Consider the following 14,775-nt stretch of genomic DNA (forward strand, 5'->3'; position numbering starts at 1 on the left):
AGACACACACTTCCACAGTTTAGAGAACACCTGCATTCCTTGGAGAAAAGGTGAGAAGGTGTCAGGTTAACTTAATACACACAGTTCCTGAAGACACAGTCCACAACCTTATGCAAATAACCCCACAAAAGCAATCCAAACACTTTCCTTAAGGATTCCTCTACCACAACCAAGGATACACTGTCAAAATATAGCGCATCCCAAGCCCAGGGCCACACGGGCAACCTCGGCTCCTCCCATGGCTGCGCACATGCTGACAGCCAGGAGGACACCCATCCCCAAAACAGTCCCACTGCCGCACTAGTGTGAGGGCACACACACACACACACACACACACTCTCCAAAAGTCTCTACCTCTCCAGGGAGGGGGCAGACACACACACACACACAGTGGCTAGGTGGCCAACAGCTTCTAGGGGTCTGGGGCAGAGGAAAGCATGCCTGCCACCACACACCGGGGTCAAAGGAGATGCCCATCCTAGTCCCCAAACTGATGGGGAACATCTCCTCCACCGCCCTGCCAGACCAAGGTACGACAGGTGCCTTCAAGTCCCTCCTTCCCTGTCCCCCTGAACCACAGCCCTCAGGGACCAGGCCTGGCGCCACACCCACGACCTGCCCCTCATCTCACTCAGCTCCTCCCCTCGAAGCCCGGGAGCTGGTGGAAGCTCTCCCTCCCTGAAACCTCCCTTTCCAGGCACAACCTGGCCGTCCCCACTGTCCCTCACCTGCCCTCGCTGCGTGCCCTCCTCCCCATGCCCAGGTCCTCTTCCTCCCGTCCGGCCCCTACCTCACCAGCCATACTCCCCAGGCTTCACTCTCAGAAATTCTCCGATGGCCCCAGCAGGCAGCACCTGCTCGGCTGGCCTGGGCCCGCCACGCCCCCGCCTCCGTAGGCCCCGCCCATACCGGCCCCACCCTCAGCCCTTCACGCCCCCCCACCCCACCCCCACTCCACCCCCCCACCCCCCCGGGCAGACCCCTCACCCTCCAGACCTGCACACCGCCTAGCCTTCCAGGTTGCACCCACAGTAGATCTCACAGCCCCATAGTCCCCGCCCACAAAAGCCCGCCGGCACCCATCCTGTCGGCACACTCCCTCACACACCCCCCCACACACACACACACGACCCACAGACCCTCAAGCGCTCGGACCCTCGGGCTCCGGCCAGCCCCTTACAGGACCAGACGGCACAGTACTACCCACAGGCCGCCCTGCACAGGCCACGTCCACACAGGTCACTGGCTAGCCACGCGCCCTCTCTCCTCTGGACGGGCGTCCTCACCCCACCCCTCGCAAGGACACGCCTCGCGACCCCGCGGGCTGGCGCGGGCTCTCACACGTCCTTGGCCGCCGGCAACCCCCCAGGCCATGAGTGACCCTGGGACCCTGCACCGGCAAGCCCTGGCTCCAGAGGCCAGGCGCCCAGCAGCGGCTCCCCCGGGCTCACCTTCGCTGCAGAACTTGCCGCCGAAGCCTGTGTGGCTGCAGTCACAGCCCACCTCACCAGGGGCCAGCACCGTGCAGAGGCCGCCGTTGGCACAGGGGTTGCGTGCGGGCGCGCACAGTGGGTCTGCGGCGGCGCCGCGCAGGCCCTGGCTGCCCAGGAGCGCAGGGGGCCTCTCGCCCAGCTTCAGGTTGGCCAGGAGGCCGCGGAAGGGCGGCTCGTACTTGACGGTGCTGAGCGTGAGCGCCGAGAGGCGCACGTCGGGCGGGATGCCGCCTACGAACAGGTCGCTGGCCACCTGCATCTCACGCCTCTTGGAGCGCACCTCCGCCGCGCGGGCCTCGCCGTCCACCGCCAGCGCCGTGCGGCGCGCATCGCGGGTCAGCAGCACCATGTGCCAGCGGTCGTCGGCCACTGGCGTGTCCAGCTGCAGTGTAGCAGGCTCGGCGCACGAGAGCGTGAAGCGTAGCCGCAGGCGCCCGTCCACCAGCAGCAGCTCCAGGAAGTCGCAGTCACCACCGTCGTCCAGGTAGAGCAGCAGCGCGCGCGTGGCGTTGGTGCGCAGGCTGAAGCTGAGCTCGCCGCTGCTCGCCGCCCCCGCCCAGCGCGCGTAGCGAGCCCACTGCCCGGGGCCGCCGCCGAACTCCAGGCCGCCGGCGGCCGCCGCCAGCACCAACAGCAGCAGCAGCAGCAACCGCGGCGACCGCGGCCGCCACCGGCTCCCGGCCGCCATGCCTCCGGCGGCCCCGGCCCCGCCCGGCCCCCGGCCCCGCTCAGGCTTCAGAGCCGCGGGCGCATGGGGCGGGGAGGGGGCCGGGCGCCCCCCGCACCGAGCGGGGCTCCCTCGCTGGCTCACAGTGCCATGGGCCCGGCCGCGGGGCGAGGCGCAGAGGCCCAGGTACCGGCTCCCCGGGGCGGCGGTGGCGGCGGCGGCGCCCCTCCCCCGCTGCGGGCTCCAACGAAGGATGGGGGAGGGATGCCTGCGGGGGGGGGGAAACAGAGAGGAAAGGGTTAATGAGGGGTTCGGAGGAGGGGAGAGGGTTAAGGAGGGGATCATCGGTGCTGACTCCCCCATCACACCAGCAAGCACTCAATTGTTTCCCTTTAGGACTCGAGGAGCCGGCCCTACCCGGAGAGGGTCCCAGAGCAAGAGATACCACCACCGACGACCGTAGGACTGGGGGCCCAGCCCTTGCAGAGTTATGGCGCTCATTAAGGTAATTATTAATTTGAGATGTGGGCGGGTGGGTAGTAGCATCTTAAGTCCGGTAGGAGCCCAAGTCGGACGCCTTCACCCTCGCCTCCCGTCAGGACCAGGGCCAGTTCCTGTGGCTGAGGCCTGGAGATGCTCCACCAGGTGGCGACCACTCCCCCGCCCCGCCCCCGCCCCTTTCTCTCTGAACCACCCAACGCCTAGGTGACGCTCCCACCACCAGCCAGCCAGTCGGGGGCTCTCTTATCAGCTCCTGATGCTGGATAATGAAGTTGCTAAATAATTTATTGGGATCAATTAAATGCCAGTTCGTCAATGGGATCATTGGGTAACCTCGCTGAGAAGGGGGCAAGGGAGAGAAGCCAGCTAGGACCCAGGCATCCAGGCCCCAAACCCTCTCCATCCATGCAAAGACGCATGTCTCCAAATGCCCCCAAACAACACTCACCTCTTCCTGGGCCCCAACCCCACTGCTCACCAGCCCAGATCCTTCCAAAACCTAAACGTCTGTCACACTCAACCTCCAGTTCCCAAGTCCTCAGCCTCAGGCCCGGCCCTGTACCTGGGTTCTCTTCACCCCTCAGTTCCACCTCCTCCCCATTCAGGGCTGGGGGAGCCACCAGGAGGCAGGCAGCCTTATTTACATAAAATTGCCTTTCTGAAATGATTACCCTTGTAACGGGCTGTCAGAGAGCAATTTATACCCCACACCGGGGAGGGGAATTTGCATCTCGTTAAACTCCGAGTCGTAATTATTTATATCCAACAACCCTCCTGAATATTGCATTGATTTTATTTTGGGGAGGGAGGAAGGGAAGGAGGTGGGGAGAAGCCTGGGAGAGAAGCAGGGAAGGGCCAAAGTTTAGGAAGAGACAGGGAAAGACTGAAGTTTGAGGGGTGGAAATCACAGGAAGAGCGACAGAGACAGAAGAGTAATGGAGGAGAAAGGTGGCCTGATGGGGAGAAGAGGAAAGAGACCGTAGAGAAAATTAATCCTAACAGCATTTGTCAAGGCCCTGGATATCGGGCCTTTTTACAAATGGTGTTTTACTAATCACTCTCAGAAGCCCCGCTATTCCCACTAACCACTGGGGAAGCCCTCATAGAAAGACTAGAGACTAGCCCAAGGTCACACAGCTCGGTCAGCAGAGAACTGGGACTTAGATCCTCATGTGTCAGACTCCAGTCTCCCCACGAAGGACACAAAGTGTGGGGCAGCCTCGGGGGGTAGCTCAGGGCAGCAGGAACCCGAACAAGAGAAGAGGGGTGAGACAGAAGTTCGGGTGTGTTCAATTCCCTTCTCCAGGGGAGAAAGCTGGAGTATGAAGGGAGACAGAGAAAGCTAGGGGCCCCCTAAAAAAACCATAGTAGAGGAGTGAGGAGAGAGTCACGGGAGGGCAGGGATGGTTGGAGTGACATGTTTGCCAAAGGAAGAAGGGGCATAGAAAGCCTAGGAGAACAGCAGGAGAGTCTGGGGAGCCATCCCCAAGAGACCCTCAAATCCCCATTCTCAGGTCCTTCCTTCTGGCTTCTTCTGACTGTTGCCCCCCCATCACCACCACTCCCCAGCCAGACCCACCGGCATCAGTGGGGACTCAAGTGTCCTGCCTCACTGCCCCCCCCCCAAGGGCTGCTCCTTCCCAAGCAGGGGACAGAGCAGGCAGACAGCCCCTCTCCCTGTGAACACTGTCCGGGCTATATATAGCTTTGTCACTGCCTCTCCTCATTGGGTAATGGAGATAATTAACATGCGCGGGCTAATTAGCCAATCAAATTAAATACAGCACCTGCTCCCAGGCTGATTGACGCCCTTACCCCCCCACACACACATGCACCCCCACCCTGGCCCAGGGCAGGGGAAGGGGACCCTCAGGCTTGGGGGAGGGAAAGGCCAAACCCCCTCTTCTCCAGAGGGGGCAGGGAGACCCCCAGCGGAGGCACAGGCCAGAAGACCAGAAAAGTGACTGGTCCTTCCTCTCTCCCTCCCCATGCTGGGGTCTCAGTCTCTGACTGGCCCAGCCTCTCTCTGCCTCTCTCCCAACCCCCACCCCCACCTCTGGACACATTTTGGGGAGGGAATTAATTAGCTATCGATTTCCACTAGCAGAGGGAATAGGATTTCGTGCTGCTGTCCACTCGCCCCTCAGCTCAGGAGAGGGAGGGGATTAGCTACCCTGCCCCACCCCGAAACCCAGTCCCTCTGTCATACGCACATCCCCCACCCTCCAGGGAGCTGGCAGAGGGCTTCTTACTGAAAATGCCTCTGGGGCCGGGTCTCCCTTGTTCGGGAGGCTAGCAGAGCACTGATCGATTGGAGGTTGGTGAGGAGGCCCCCAGAGGCTGGGCGGTAGACACCTGGGTCCTATGAGCCAGAAGGACTGTCCCTGGAGGCCAGTGGGGGTGAGGGGAGGTAAAATGCATGAGAGTCCGGGAGGGGATGACTCCACGGGGCACGTGTGCCAGGCTGTGGAGGGAGAGTGTGAGTAGGGAGCGGGTACTGTGCTGAGAGGCAGCTGTGGGGGCAGAGACTAGGCCTGGACGGTGTCTCCAGGGAGGGGTGAGGGCAGGGTCTGGGAACCAGGGCCCCTCAAGACTCATTACTCATTCTCCCCACAGCCCACAGCTCCACAGCCCAGGCCAGGCTGGCTCAGTGCCGGCACAGGGGCTGCCGGCCTGGCCAGGAGGAAGCCCCAGTCCTCCCCGGGTCCTCTCTGCAGGGACCCAGAAACCCTTGGGGCAGCTGCAGGCTCGAGAGACAGAGATGGTCCCAGAAGGAGGATATGCTAAGCGGACACTTGGGTCCCTTCCACCCCACCCCACCCCACAGTTCCCTGGGAAACCTGCCGCTCCCTCCCTCCCCTCCCCTCCATGAAGCTTCTGCTGACCCAGCCTCCAACCCCGCCTTCCTCCCAGGATGCAGGGGTTTCCTGCAAACCTAGGACCCACTAACCTTCCTCTACTCTTGGCACACGGCTCTCTGGCCTCAGATCTCCTTGCACAACTACATCAAGTAAATGGTTCCCCTGGAGTTGTACAGGGCAACGGCCCCTCCCCCACTGGGAGCCCCCTGCCCCCACCATCCAGGCACTGCTCCCCAAGACCCACTTTTCTTCTCCAATGCCCACTGTCCGTGCAGGGACAGAGGCCAGAGCAGCCTCGGGATATCCTGTGGACTGACTGACGTCAGCGCAGTGCACACTGCCAGCCACGGCTGGCCCCCGGCCACTGTTCCTCTGGGGACCTGACCTCTCCCATGTTCCCTGGGACTCTGCACCCAGTCAGCCTCCTCGCGCCTCCTACCCACAGATGGCCCCTGGAGCCTGGAGCCGGTGGGGAGGGGAGCCGCGGGGGCAGGGGGTGTGGGGTGACTAGGCTCCTCTGAGAGGCCTACTCTCTCACCCACTGAGCCCTCTCCCACAGACTCTTTCTAGGCCTTTCTAGGCTGACAGCCGCCTTCTCATCTCCCACGGCCAGGCCGGTGTCACGTGAGCTGTAACTTCTGGGCTCTCCAGTTGCGCCCAGCGCCTGGCTGGACAACCACACACAGTCTCATCTCACCCTCAGTTTCAGGGGTTTGATGGGCCACCTCATCACCCCAGGCTTCCAGAGCTTAGCAAGATAAATCCATTCGCCCAAGTGCCAGTGCAGGTAAGAGGTGGGCTGTCTCCAATGCCTATGGCCTTCCTGCCACCTGGTCCACTCCACAGGCCACAGGGAAGGAAGTGTTGAGCTCGGAGTCCCCCTTTCTCTGATGGGGACTTCACAGGGGCCGTTAACCTCTCCAGAAAACCCAGACTGAGCCTGTCCCTGGGAATGAGAACTGCAGAACTCAGAGCTCCTGGAGTTCAACCCTCTTGCTTTCTCTGAGGTGGAAACTGAGTCCCAGAGAGGGGCAATGACTGACTCGGGGCCACCCAGCTGAGCAAGACTGAAACGAAGGTCCCTGGCCTTCCATTCTAGATGCTTCCCACTGTACCCACTGTTCCAGACCTGGGCCTTCCGCCTGACCAAAAGCCTCAGCTCTCTCCCTGCCCCCCACCTCCCCATGACCACCAGGGCAACCTGAGCAAATAGAGGCAAATTCCAGGAGGACAGAGAGCCCGTGCCCACTCTGGCAGAGCCCCTGGCCAGGGGCCTTCTCCCCACACCCACCCACCCCATCTCGGGCCACCTCGATACCACACGCGCGCGTGCGCACGCACACACACCTCCAGCCATGGGAATGCCAGCCTCCCTCTGGCTCTCTTCGCCTCACGCCAGCTCCCTCTCATGCCAGCTGGGAGTGTGACAGCAGGGGCCTCCCCCAGGCGCCAGGGAGGAAAAGCTGGGTTTGCACACATTCTGGTGGCCCCAGAAGGCAGCCCGTGGACAGGTGGGAGAAGTGCGTGTTAGGGGGAGGGAGATTTTGGCTCGAGCTAAAGAGAGGCTTGCTGGCAATTTAGAACCTCCAACAGTGGAGTAGGCTGCCTCCGGGGGGGTGGTGGTGAGTTCCCTTTCTGTGGAGGTGTGTGAGCGGAGCAGAATGACTATTGCTCAGAGCGGCTCAGGAGGGGGCCCTGGGATCCTATGGGAGGGGCCATCACACTACTTGAGCCCTAAGGTCCCTTCCAGTCCCAGTGTGTTTTTTGGAGGATCCCTTCTCCTCCCTAAAACCGCAGGCAGGCTTGGTGGGCCACAAACAGTTCTGATCTCCCTCCTCTGCTCCCTCCTTCCAGCCCTGATGACTTTTTCGGGGAGACCTAGAGCGTGTTCGCATCTGGCCTCACCTTAGCAGCCGGCAGGAACAAAGCAGTGATCAGAGGCACTCACCCCGGAGCCTGGGTTCAAATACCACCCCTACCGGCTGTGTGACTTTGGGCAAATTACTTAGCCCCTCTGGGCCTCAGTTTCCTTACGTGTAAAATAACAGTAAGACTGGCGTTGTCCAAATTAAGAGTTAATATATGTAAAGCACTTCATGACAGCGCCTGGCATAGCCTGAATGTGTTGTGTTAATGATTACATTTAAATCTCCTCATCTCAGCATCTTGCAATTTGCAAAACTCCACGAGTCTCGTGTTTCCTTTGATTCCACCAGGCCCAGTGAGGGAAGCAATCAAGGCAGGGCTTCTCACTGCCCCCTTTTGCAGATGGGGAAACACACTCAAAGAGGGAAAGGGACCCCCCAAGGTCACAGAGTTTGGAGGTGGCAAAGTTGGGACTCAAATTTTGCTCCCTGGGCCCTCCCCAATTCTGTTGGGTACCTCTTCCTGCCTAGGAAGGTGGGACAAGGTCTAAAGATCAGAGGGAGTCCCATAGTGGCACCACTAGAAGTGAATGTCATACACATGGCGGCCCCCTGAGTGGGTCTCTGTGCACGTGGAGAAAAGCATGCAGGGGGCTGGGCATAAGAGGCGGCAGCTCAAGGCACATACAACGAGGCTGTTGTCAGGTGTGGGGCTGAGAAATTGGGTGGGCTGGGGGCCAAGGTCTGTTGGAATGACTCGGCAAAGTGGGGGCTGGGGCACAGGTGCCTAGGAGCCTGGGGGCAGACAGTGGGAGCACTGAGCTCACCCCAACGCCCATCCCTGAGCTGTGCACAGCTGGGAGACACCGACCTGGGTAGGCACACCCCAGTGATGCAGAGGGAACAGATGGTTTCCAAGGGCAGCCTTGTGAGTCAGCAGGAGGTACCTGGGTCAGTTCCTAAAGGTACCAGGACAGGTGTGTGCACACGCCTGTGTGGAAGGTTACATGATCATGATGGAATCAGCCCCCACTTGCCGGAGGCTCGCTCTGGTCCTGACAAATACAGGAGGTGAATTTCAGAGCGCTTGGCCCAGAGCCGGGTTCACGGTAGGAACGCGATGCATAAAGTTGTTAACATTATTGGTCCCTTATTTGGTCCTTGCAAGAACCCCACAAGATAGGTACAAGGACCCCCCATTTTACAGATGAGGAGCGGAGGCTCACTGAGGGGCAGAGCAGAGCCCACATGGCACCCCCAGGGTGGTGGCAAGAAGGCTTGGTAATGGCTTGGGTGCCACGATGCTGGCTTATCTGTTGAGTGAGTCTCTGAGCCCCATGGGCCTGCCTGCCGGTGTGGATGGGGCCGGGCGGGGAGCCGCCCCAACAGATGGAGTGGCAGAGTGGGTGGTGTGTGAGACACATGGTCTGCGTCCCCCTGGGGACTGAGTTCAGAGCTGAGAATGAATGGACAGCGTGGCCCCTGTGTGAGGCAGGGGTAGGGCCCCCGAGGATTAGTGGAAGGGGTGGGATGGGAGTTCCTGGGGAAGGCCAGGTGTAGCTGAGTGACAGGGAGGGCCTGCGGTAGTGATCCGGGAGGGGTAGGAGGGCCTGGGGCTTGGGGGGGGGCTGTGCTCTCTTTCAAGGAGCAAAAATATTCGAGTGAACGAAAGTGAATGAAAGTGGGGGAGAAGCTTAGGGGGCGAGCCAGGGCATAAAGGGTGTTAGCGAGCATAAGTGTGTGCCAGAGTGCGCACACACACACACACACACACACACGCACACACAAAGGCCTGAGGCAAAGTGGCACCATGACCCATGTGATGCTGACTGGGGCAGGGGGGTGTCCAGGAGGGTGTGTCCGGGGGCACGGGTGTGTAGGGAGGAGCGCAGGTGTGCTGACTTGGCTGCGGCATCCTGGGGAGGTGAATGGGTGGGCGGGGGGCCGTGTGTGTGTGTGTGTGTGTGTGTGTGTGTGTGTGTGGGCTGACAGTGCAGAGCTGGGACTCTGGGGGCAGGTAGGGGCCAGGCGTGTGTCGTGTACAGGAGCACAGGGCACCTGGGGGAGGTGTCAGAGGCAGGCAGCGAGGTGGCAGTCTCTCCGGGTGGGGAGTGTAGGCGGGGTGCTGCAGGGAGGCGTATTGTGTACGCAGGTGTGTGTGCCTGTGTAGGTGTGTGTCTGGGTGGGTGCCACCGAGTGTATGTATCAGTGTCAGCTTGTCTGTGTCACTGACAAGGGCGGGCAGGAGGGAGCAGCTGGACCCGGGCAGAGACGGAGAGCTTCCCAGAGAGGTCCCTAACAGCACCCCAGAGCCCAGCCAGCCTCTCAGGAGCCCGTAGTGTGGATTCAGCCCAAGCTGAGAAGTCAGGACAGGACCTCGACTCCTGGAGAGGGCTCCCCAGCCACCCAGTGACCACTGGCCTCTGCCTGTCTGTCAGTCCCATCCACCCCTGTGGCTCTGAGGAGAGGAGAGGTCTGAGAACACTTCCTCCAGTGGGAATGAAGGAACACCCAGCTAGACCCTCCTGCCCTGCCCTCAGGAAGATCCAACCCAGCCTCAGATGCCAGCATCCCCAGGGGCGTCCCTGGAGGCAGGAGGACTTAGGGACTGGAGCGGCTGAAGCACCCCACAAATCCGAAGGCCTCACAATTAACAGACCAGCCGACCTCCCTCCACTCTTTCTTCCTTCTGTCTCCTTTCTCTCTTCTACTCCTCTGACAGAAGATAGAAAATGCAAAACCCCCCAAGCCTCCCAAAACGAATACCCAGACACAAGGCAGGTGGCCAGAGGCAGGGGCAGGAGTGAGTGGGAGGTCCTCGCCCACCCCACCCCACCCCACCCCCAACACATACAAAACCAGGGGTGTATGGAAACCCGCAAAGCAGTGGAGAGGACTGGACACCCAAGACCCACCCCCTAAGGCTTATTCCATCCCTCCAGGTCTGGACGACTACCCCTTTCACCTCCAGGCACCAAGAAACAATCCCCTCCCAGCCCTTGCTCATTCAATGAGGCACGAAATGCCTTCACCCAGGACTCAGGTGGGGGTTAAGAGTAAAGAAGACAACCGCCCTCTGAGAAGCCCATTTCGCCTCCAAGGGCCCATCAAGGGTTCAAGGGCTCACACCCAGCCCAAAGAACCCAGGGCAGATGGCTCCTTCAGCTGGGGGAGAGGCTGGGACATGAGAAATGGTCCCCTCCTCTTTGGGGGTGGGGGAGCCAGCCAGGGCCCTGCAGCTGCCTCTCCCTGCAGCGCTCTCTGACCATAACCCCGTCGCCGCCCCCAGCGCATTCCACCCCAGCACAGCCCCCTCCTACTGATTTCCCAGTCTCCCTCTCCATCGCCCCCAACCTTCCCCGCAAGCTTCCGCTCCTCTCCCTCAGGCCCCCCCATCTTTCCCGGCTCTCCACCAGCACAGACCCATCTCCGCCTGAAGCATCTTGGCACCTTCCCCTCTGCTCCCTCCCGATAACCTCCTCTCCCCTTGGCTCCCATCCCCCAGTAAAGCCTGGTCCTCCATGGTGCCCCCCAGTTTGAAGCCCTTGGCCTGGCCCCTGCTCCTTCCTTGCCTCTCCACTTCTCTCTTTCCCCTCTCCAGCGCCCTCTCCTTCGCCCACCAAGCCCAGTTCCTCAATGGTTTCTCCCCTGCAGACCCTTCGGAGCACAACAGCTTCCCAGCCCCTCTGGACGAACACTGCTTCCAGCCCTTGGGGCTAGCACAGACTGGGGACCCCCCTTCAGAGCCTCCCTCCCAGCCCTCCGGATGCCCCTCCTTTTTGCCCCATCCCTTCCCCCAACGACCCTCCCTCCCACCCCTCTCCATTCACCCCTGCTCAGGGCCAGTGCCCCTTCCACAGGGAGCCTCCGACCCCCAACCCCCCTCCCCAGCCACTTAGCCTCCTCGCTGTCACCCAGCCAGCCCTCTCAGCGCGGCAGCGCCCCCGCCCCCCAATCCATCCTTCCTGCCTCCCCCGCCCCTCCGATCGCTCCCCTCCCCAGATCCGCTCCCGCCCCCCGCCCGTCTCCGCCGCAGCCCCCCCTCCTCGTACCTGGTTCTGGGGGCAGCAGGAGCTGGAGGGTGGGGATCAGAGCCCCAGGGTCGCCCCGTCTCCAGCGGGTGGCAGAGCCGGGGCCAGCGGTGTCGGCCGCCTCGCGCCTCTCTCGCTCCCCGCCGCTTCCCCGCCCGCCGGCTCGTCCGCCCGCCCGCCCCGCCGCGGTGCCGCTCGGAGGAAGATGCTCTGCGAGTCAGGGCGGCTGCTCCCGCCGCCGCATCCCTGCAACACCGACTGACGGCAGCATCAGCACCAGTGCCCGCCCCCCAGACACGCGCATTGGGCCACGCTGCGCTAACGGACGAGCGGCGCAGCCAATGCGAAGGCGCAGAAGCCGCCAGTCCCGCGGCTTCACGGGCCCACCTCCCTTCCCTGCCTGGGACCCAGGCGTCCCGGCCCCAGGGCATCCGAGCTCTTCCCCGCCTCTCGCGGTCCTTAGCCCTGGCGCCGGGGCTCCCAACCAGGCAGACCCCCAACCCAGCCACAATCTCTTTTCTGGCAACCCAGACGCCCTAGCCTCTCCCTTTTTGGGCCGGGCTCTCCGGTCCCGCATCCCTCGGCCGACGGCCCCGTGTAGCAGCGCCCAGGACTGGGACGTGCCCAAGGAGAGGCTGTGGGCCCCGACTTGGGGCACGGAGGGAGCAGGACCAGTGAGGGACCCGGGTCGCAGCGCCCTCTACTGGTTACGCCCAGGGCGGGCCCAGGCTGTCGGGAGCCTAGGGAAGGAAGACCAGCCCGAGGCCGTGGGGGGCTTTTTCCAAGCCCTTAGCCTGGCCTCCGCCTCCCACCGCCCGAGGACGCCCTGGCTTCCCCTAGAAATGAGGCGTGAGGGTCTCTAAGGAAGGAGGCAGTCGGGGAGGGAAAGGCAGCGATGATGGCGGGCTTGACCTAAGGGCTTGGGGTTTCCCAACGCTACCTGATGGGAATCCGAGTTTGGAGCCTGGTTCCCAGTCCTGCTGGGAACTCCGGACGTGGGTAGGAGCAGGTCTGGGGGCAGAGGCGAGGCTGCACTTTGTCTGGATCCCTGAAGGAATGCTGGCAGCAGCTGGGTCCTCTGTGTTCCTCCCCGCAACCGGGAGTTTCAGAGTGAGCGTGGCGCTGGGTGGAGGCCTTCCCTGTGAGGACACCCTGAATGTGCGCGTGGATGAGTGTGGGAGGAAGGGGACACCCCTTCACTCACTCAGCCAATCAAAGGTGGACCTGGCACCTAGTGTGTGTACCACAAAGTTGGACACTGGGCTTCTGAATGAGGCTGTGTGTGTGTGTGTGTGTGTGTGTGTGTGTACCACACCATTCTGCCACCTCGCCCAGAACCCTGATCTCTGTTGCAGGGGCCATGATTTGCATAGCCGTAGTAGGTGGTGTTTCTTTAGCCGGAGGTAATGCATGCACTGGCACACCGCGGCACACTCACGGCCATGCACACCTATCCATGTGCACACAGGCATTCCCAAAGAGACACACAGGGACAGTTGCAGAAATGCCCCACTGCAAGATGGGCAGTGATTCCCTTGCCCATCTCCTGTGGGCAAGACCCCCACAGGAAGCACACGCTTGCCCAAGAACATACACGTATGTATACAAACTTGAGCACACAAGCGCCAGCACACTCCGAAGTAAATGCACGGGGCCAGGGGAACAGGGCTCACAGAGGGCTGGCTCACAGGGTCATTCCGCCCCCGCAAAGCACTTTGCACAAAAGTGGCCAGTTACAGAGAGTAGATGGGTGAGGATACCCACCCACAAGTGGTCTTCCTCTCCGGACTGTGTGGGGGAGCAGGGGACCCAGACTGCAAGGGGAGATTTCTAGGGGTCTGGAAGAGCTATCCCTAAGCCAGCTCCCAGACTTGAGGCCCATGCTGACCATGGAAAGACCCTCAAGCTGGCTCCACCAAGGCCACTAGAGGAGTCAGAGAATGGGAACTGCTGAGTCAGGGTCTGTAGATGTGAAATGGCCTCTCTGACCCCAAAGCCCACTGCCCTACCCATCCCCCACTGCTCCTCTCCCCGCAGCCTACACACACCACACCACCCCCCCCCACACACACACACATACACAGACGTGTCCAGCCAGGCACCAGGACACAGAGAGACAGGCGGACAGGGGCAGTGACTCAGAGACTCTCACAGACCCTTTTAGATGGGTGTAAAAAGGGACAGGAGGGCAGGGGCAGGGAGAGATGGAAGAGTGAGCTTCTGTCTCCTGTCCCTACCCCAAGCTCCCTGGGCCACCTTTGCCCATCAAGGGCAGGAAAGGTCACCTGGTAGCTGCTGCGCCTCCAGCCCCTCCTCCCAGCTACAGGACCGTCTCCCCCCAAGGTCCAAGGTTCAGGCGACCCAACATAGCTGGGACCCACCACCTGAAGGCACCCCTCCCCAAAGTCACCCACCCAGTGTGGCCCTTCACCCAGGCACAGTCCAGTGGGGACCCAGGGTGGAGGGAAAATGCAGCAAACAGAGCATGTGCATCTGTGCACACACACACACACACACACACATGCAGTGTGGAAGCTTCTACATGACATTCACACATGCAACTGTGAAACGACAGTCACACGTGACCCTCCCTGGCCAGGGCAGACCTTGGGCACACATCTGCATACACACACACACACATATGCTGGGAATAGGCCAGGCTGGGGCGGAGGGCTGCAGGGAGGGGAGCCGACCAGGCTGCAGGGGTGGAGGCGGCACAGAGAGCGAGCCGCTCTTCACAACACAATCCCCGTCTGTTGTTATAGCAACTCAGCCCCCAAATCGTGAAACGGATATTACAGCCTTCAGAGGGGGAAGGGCCAGGAGGGGGCTGAGGCTGCTAGAGCAGGGGACCCGATGGGGGACACATGGACACTACTGGGGAGCCTGATGGAGGGCGGTGCTGTGGCTGAGAAGTAACTGGGTGGGGGGGGGGGGGTGACTCAATGAGGAGTTGGTCAGAGAGCAGGGTCTTAAGGGGAGAGGCGGGCATGGGGTCAGGGAACTGGGAAGGAGGGGCTGAGGCCATTGCTTCACAGGTGGAAATTGGGACGCCCAAGCCTCCACCCCCAGGACAACCCACAGCTGCTGTAGGATACACCCCAGGTTCAGGGGTGAGGAGGTATCTCCCCCACTCTCTGGGGGGAAGGGGGGCTGCTAGAGCCTGGCCCAGCTTCAGAACCTTTAGAAGACCCCCCAGCCCCCCCTCTTCACCCAGACCAGCCTTAGAAGCAGCCTTAGCCTTCCTCAGGTAGCGGTGACCCCCAAAACCTCCGTGCTATAAACTCAGGAGGGAAGGGCTGGGCTGGGAGAGGCCACAGGAGGCTGACAGCAGGATCAATATGCATTTCCTCTGGA

At 61.6% G+C, this 14,775-nt stretch overlaps 1 protein-coding gene across 1 annotated transcript in view; it reads right to left on the reverse strand.

Annotated features, from left to right (window-relative positions):
• The window catches only part of NRXN2 (neurexin 2), a 105,184-nt gene extending 93,535 nt beyond the window's left edge, over positions 1-11,649 (reverse strand). The window contains 2 exon segments of the mRNA XM_032879373.1: positions 1,452-2,428; positions 11,440-11,649. Coding sequence (XP_032735264.1) covers positions 1,452-2,181 — 730 coding nt within the window. The 5' untranslated portion in view covers positions 2,182-2,428; positions 11,440-11,649.
• Between the last annotated feature and the right edge of the window lie 3,126 nt (positions 11,650-14,775).

Source organism: Lontra canadensis, unplaced genomic scaffold, assembly GCF_010015895.1.
Source record: "Lontra canadensis isolate GAN:19392208 unplaced genomic scaffold, GSC_riverotter_1.0 scaffold66, whole genome shotgun sequence".
Classification (NCBI taxonomy): domain Eukaryota; kingdom Metazoa; phylum Chordata; class Mammalia; order Carnivora; family Mustelidae; genus Lontra; species Lontra canadensis.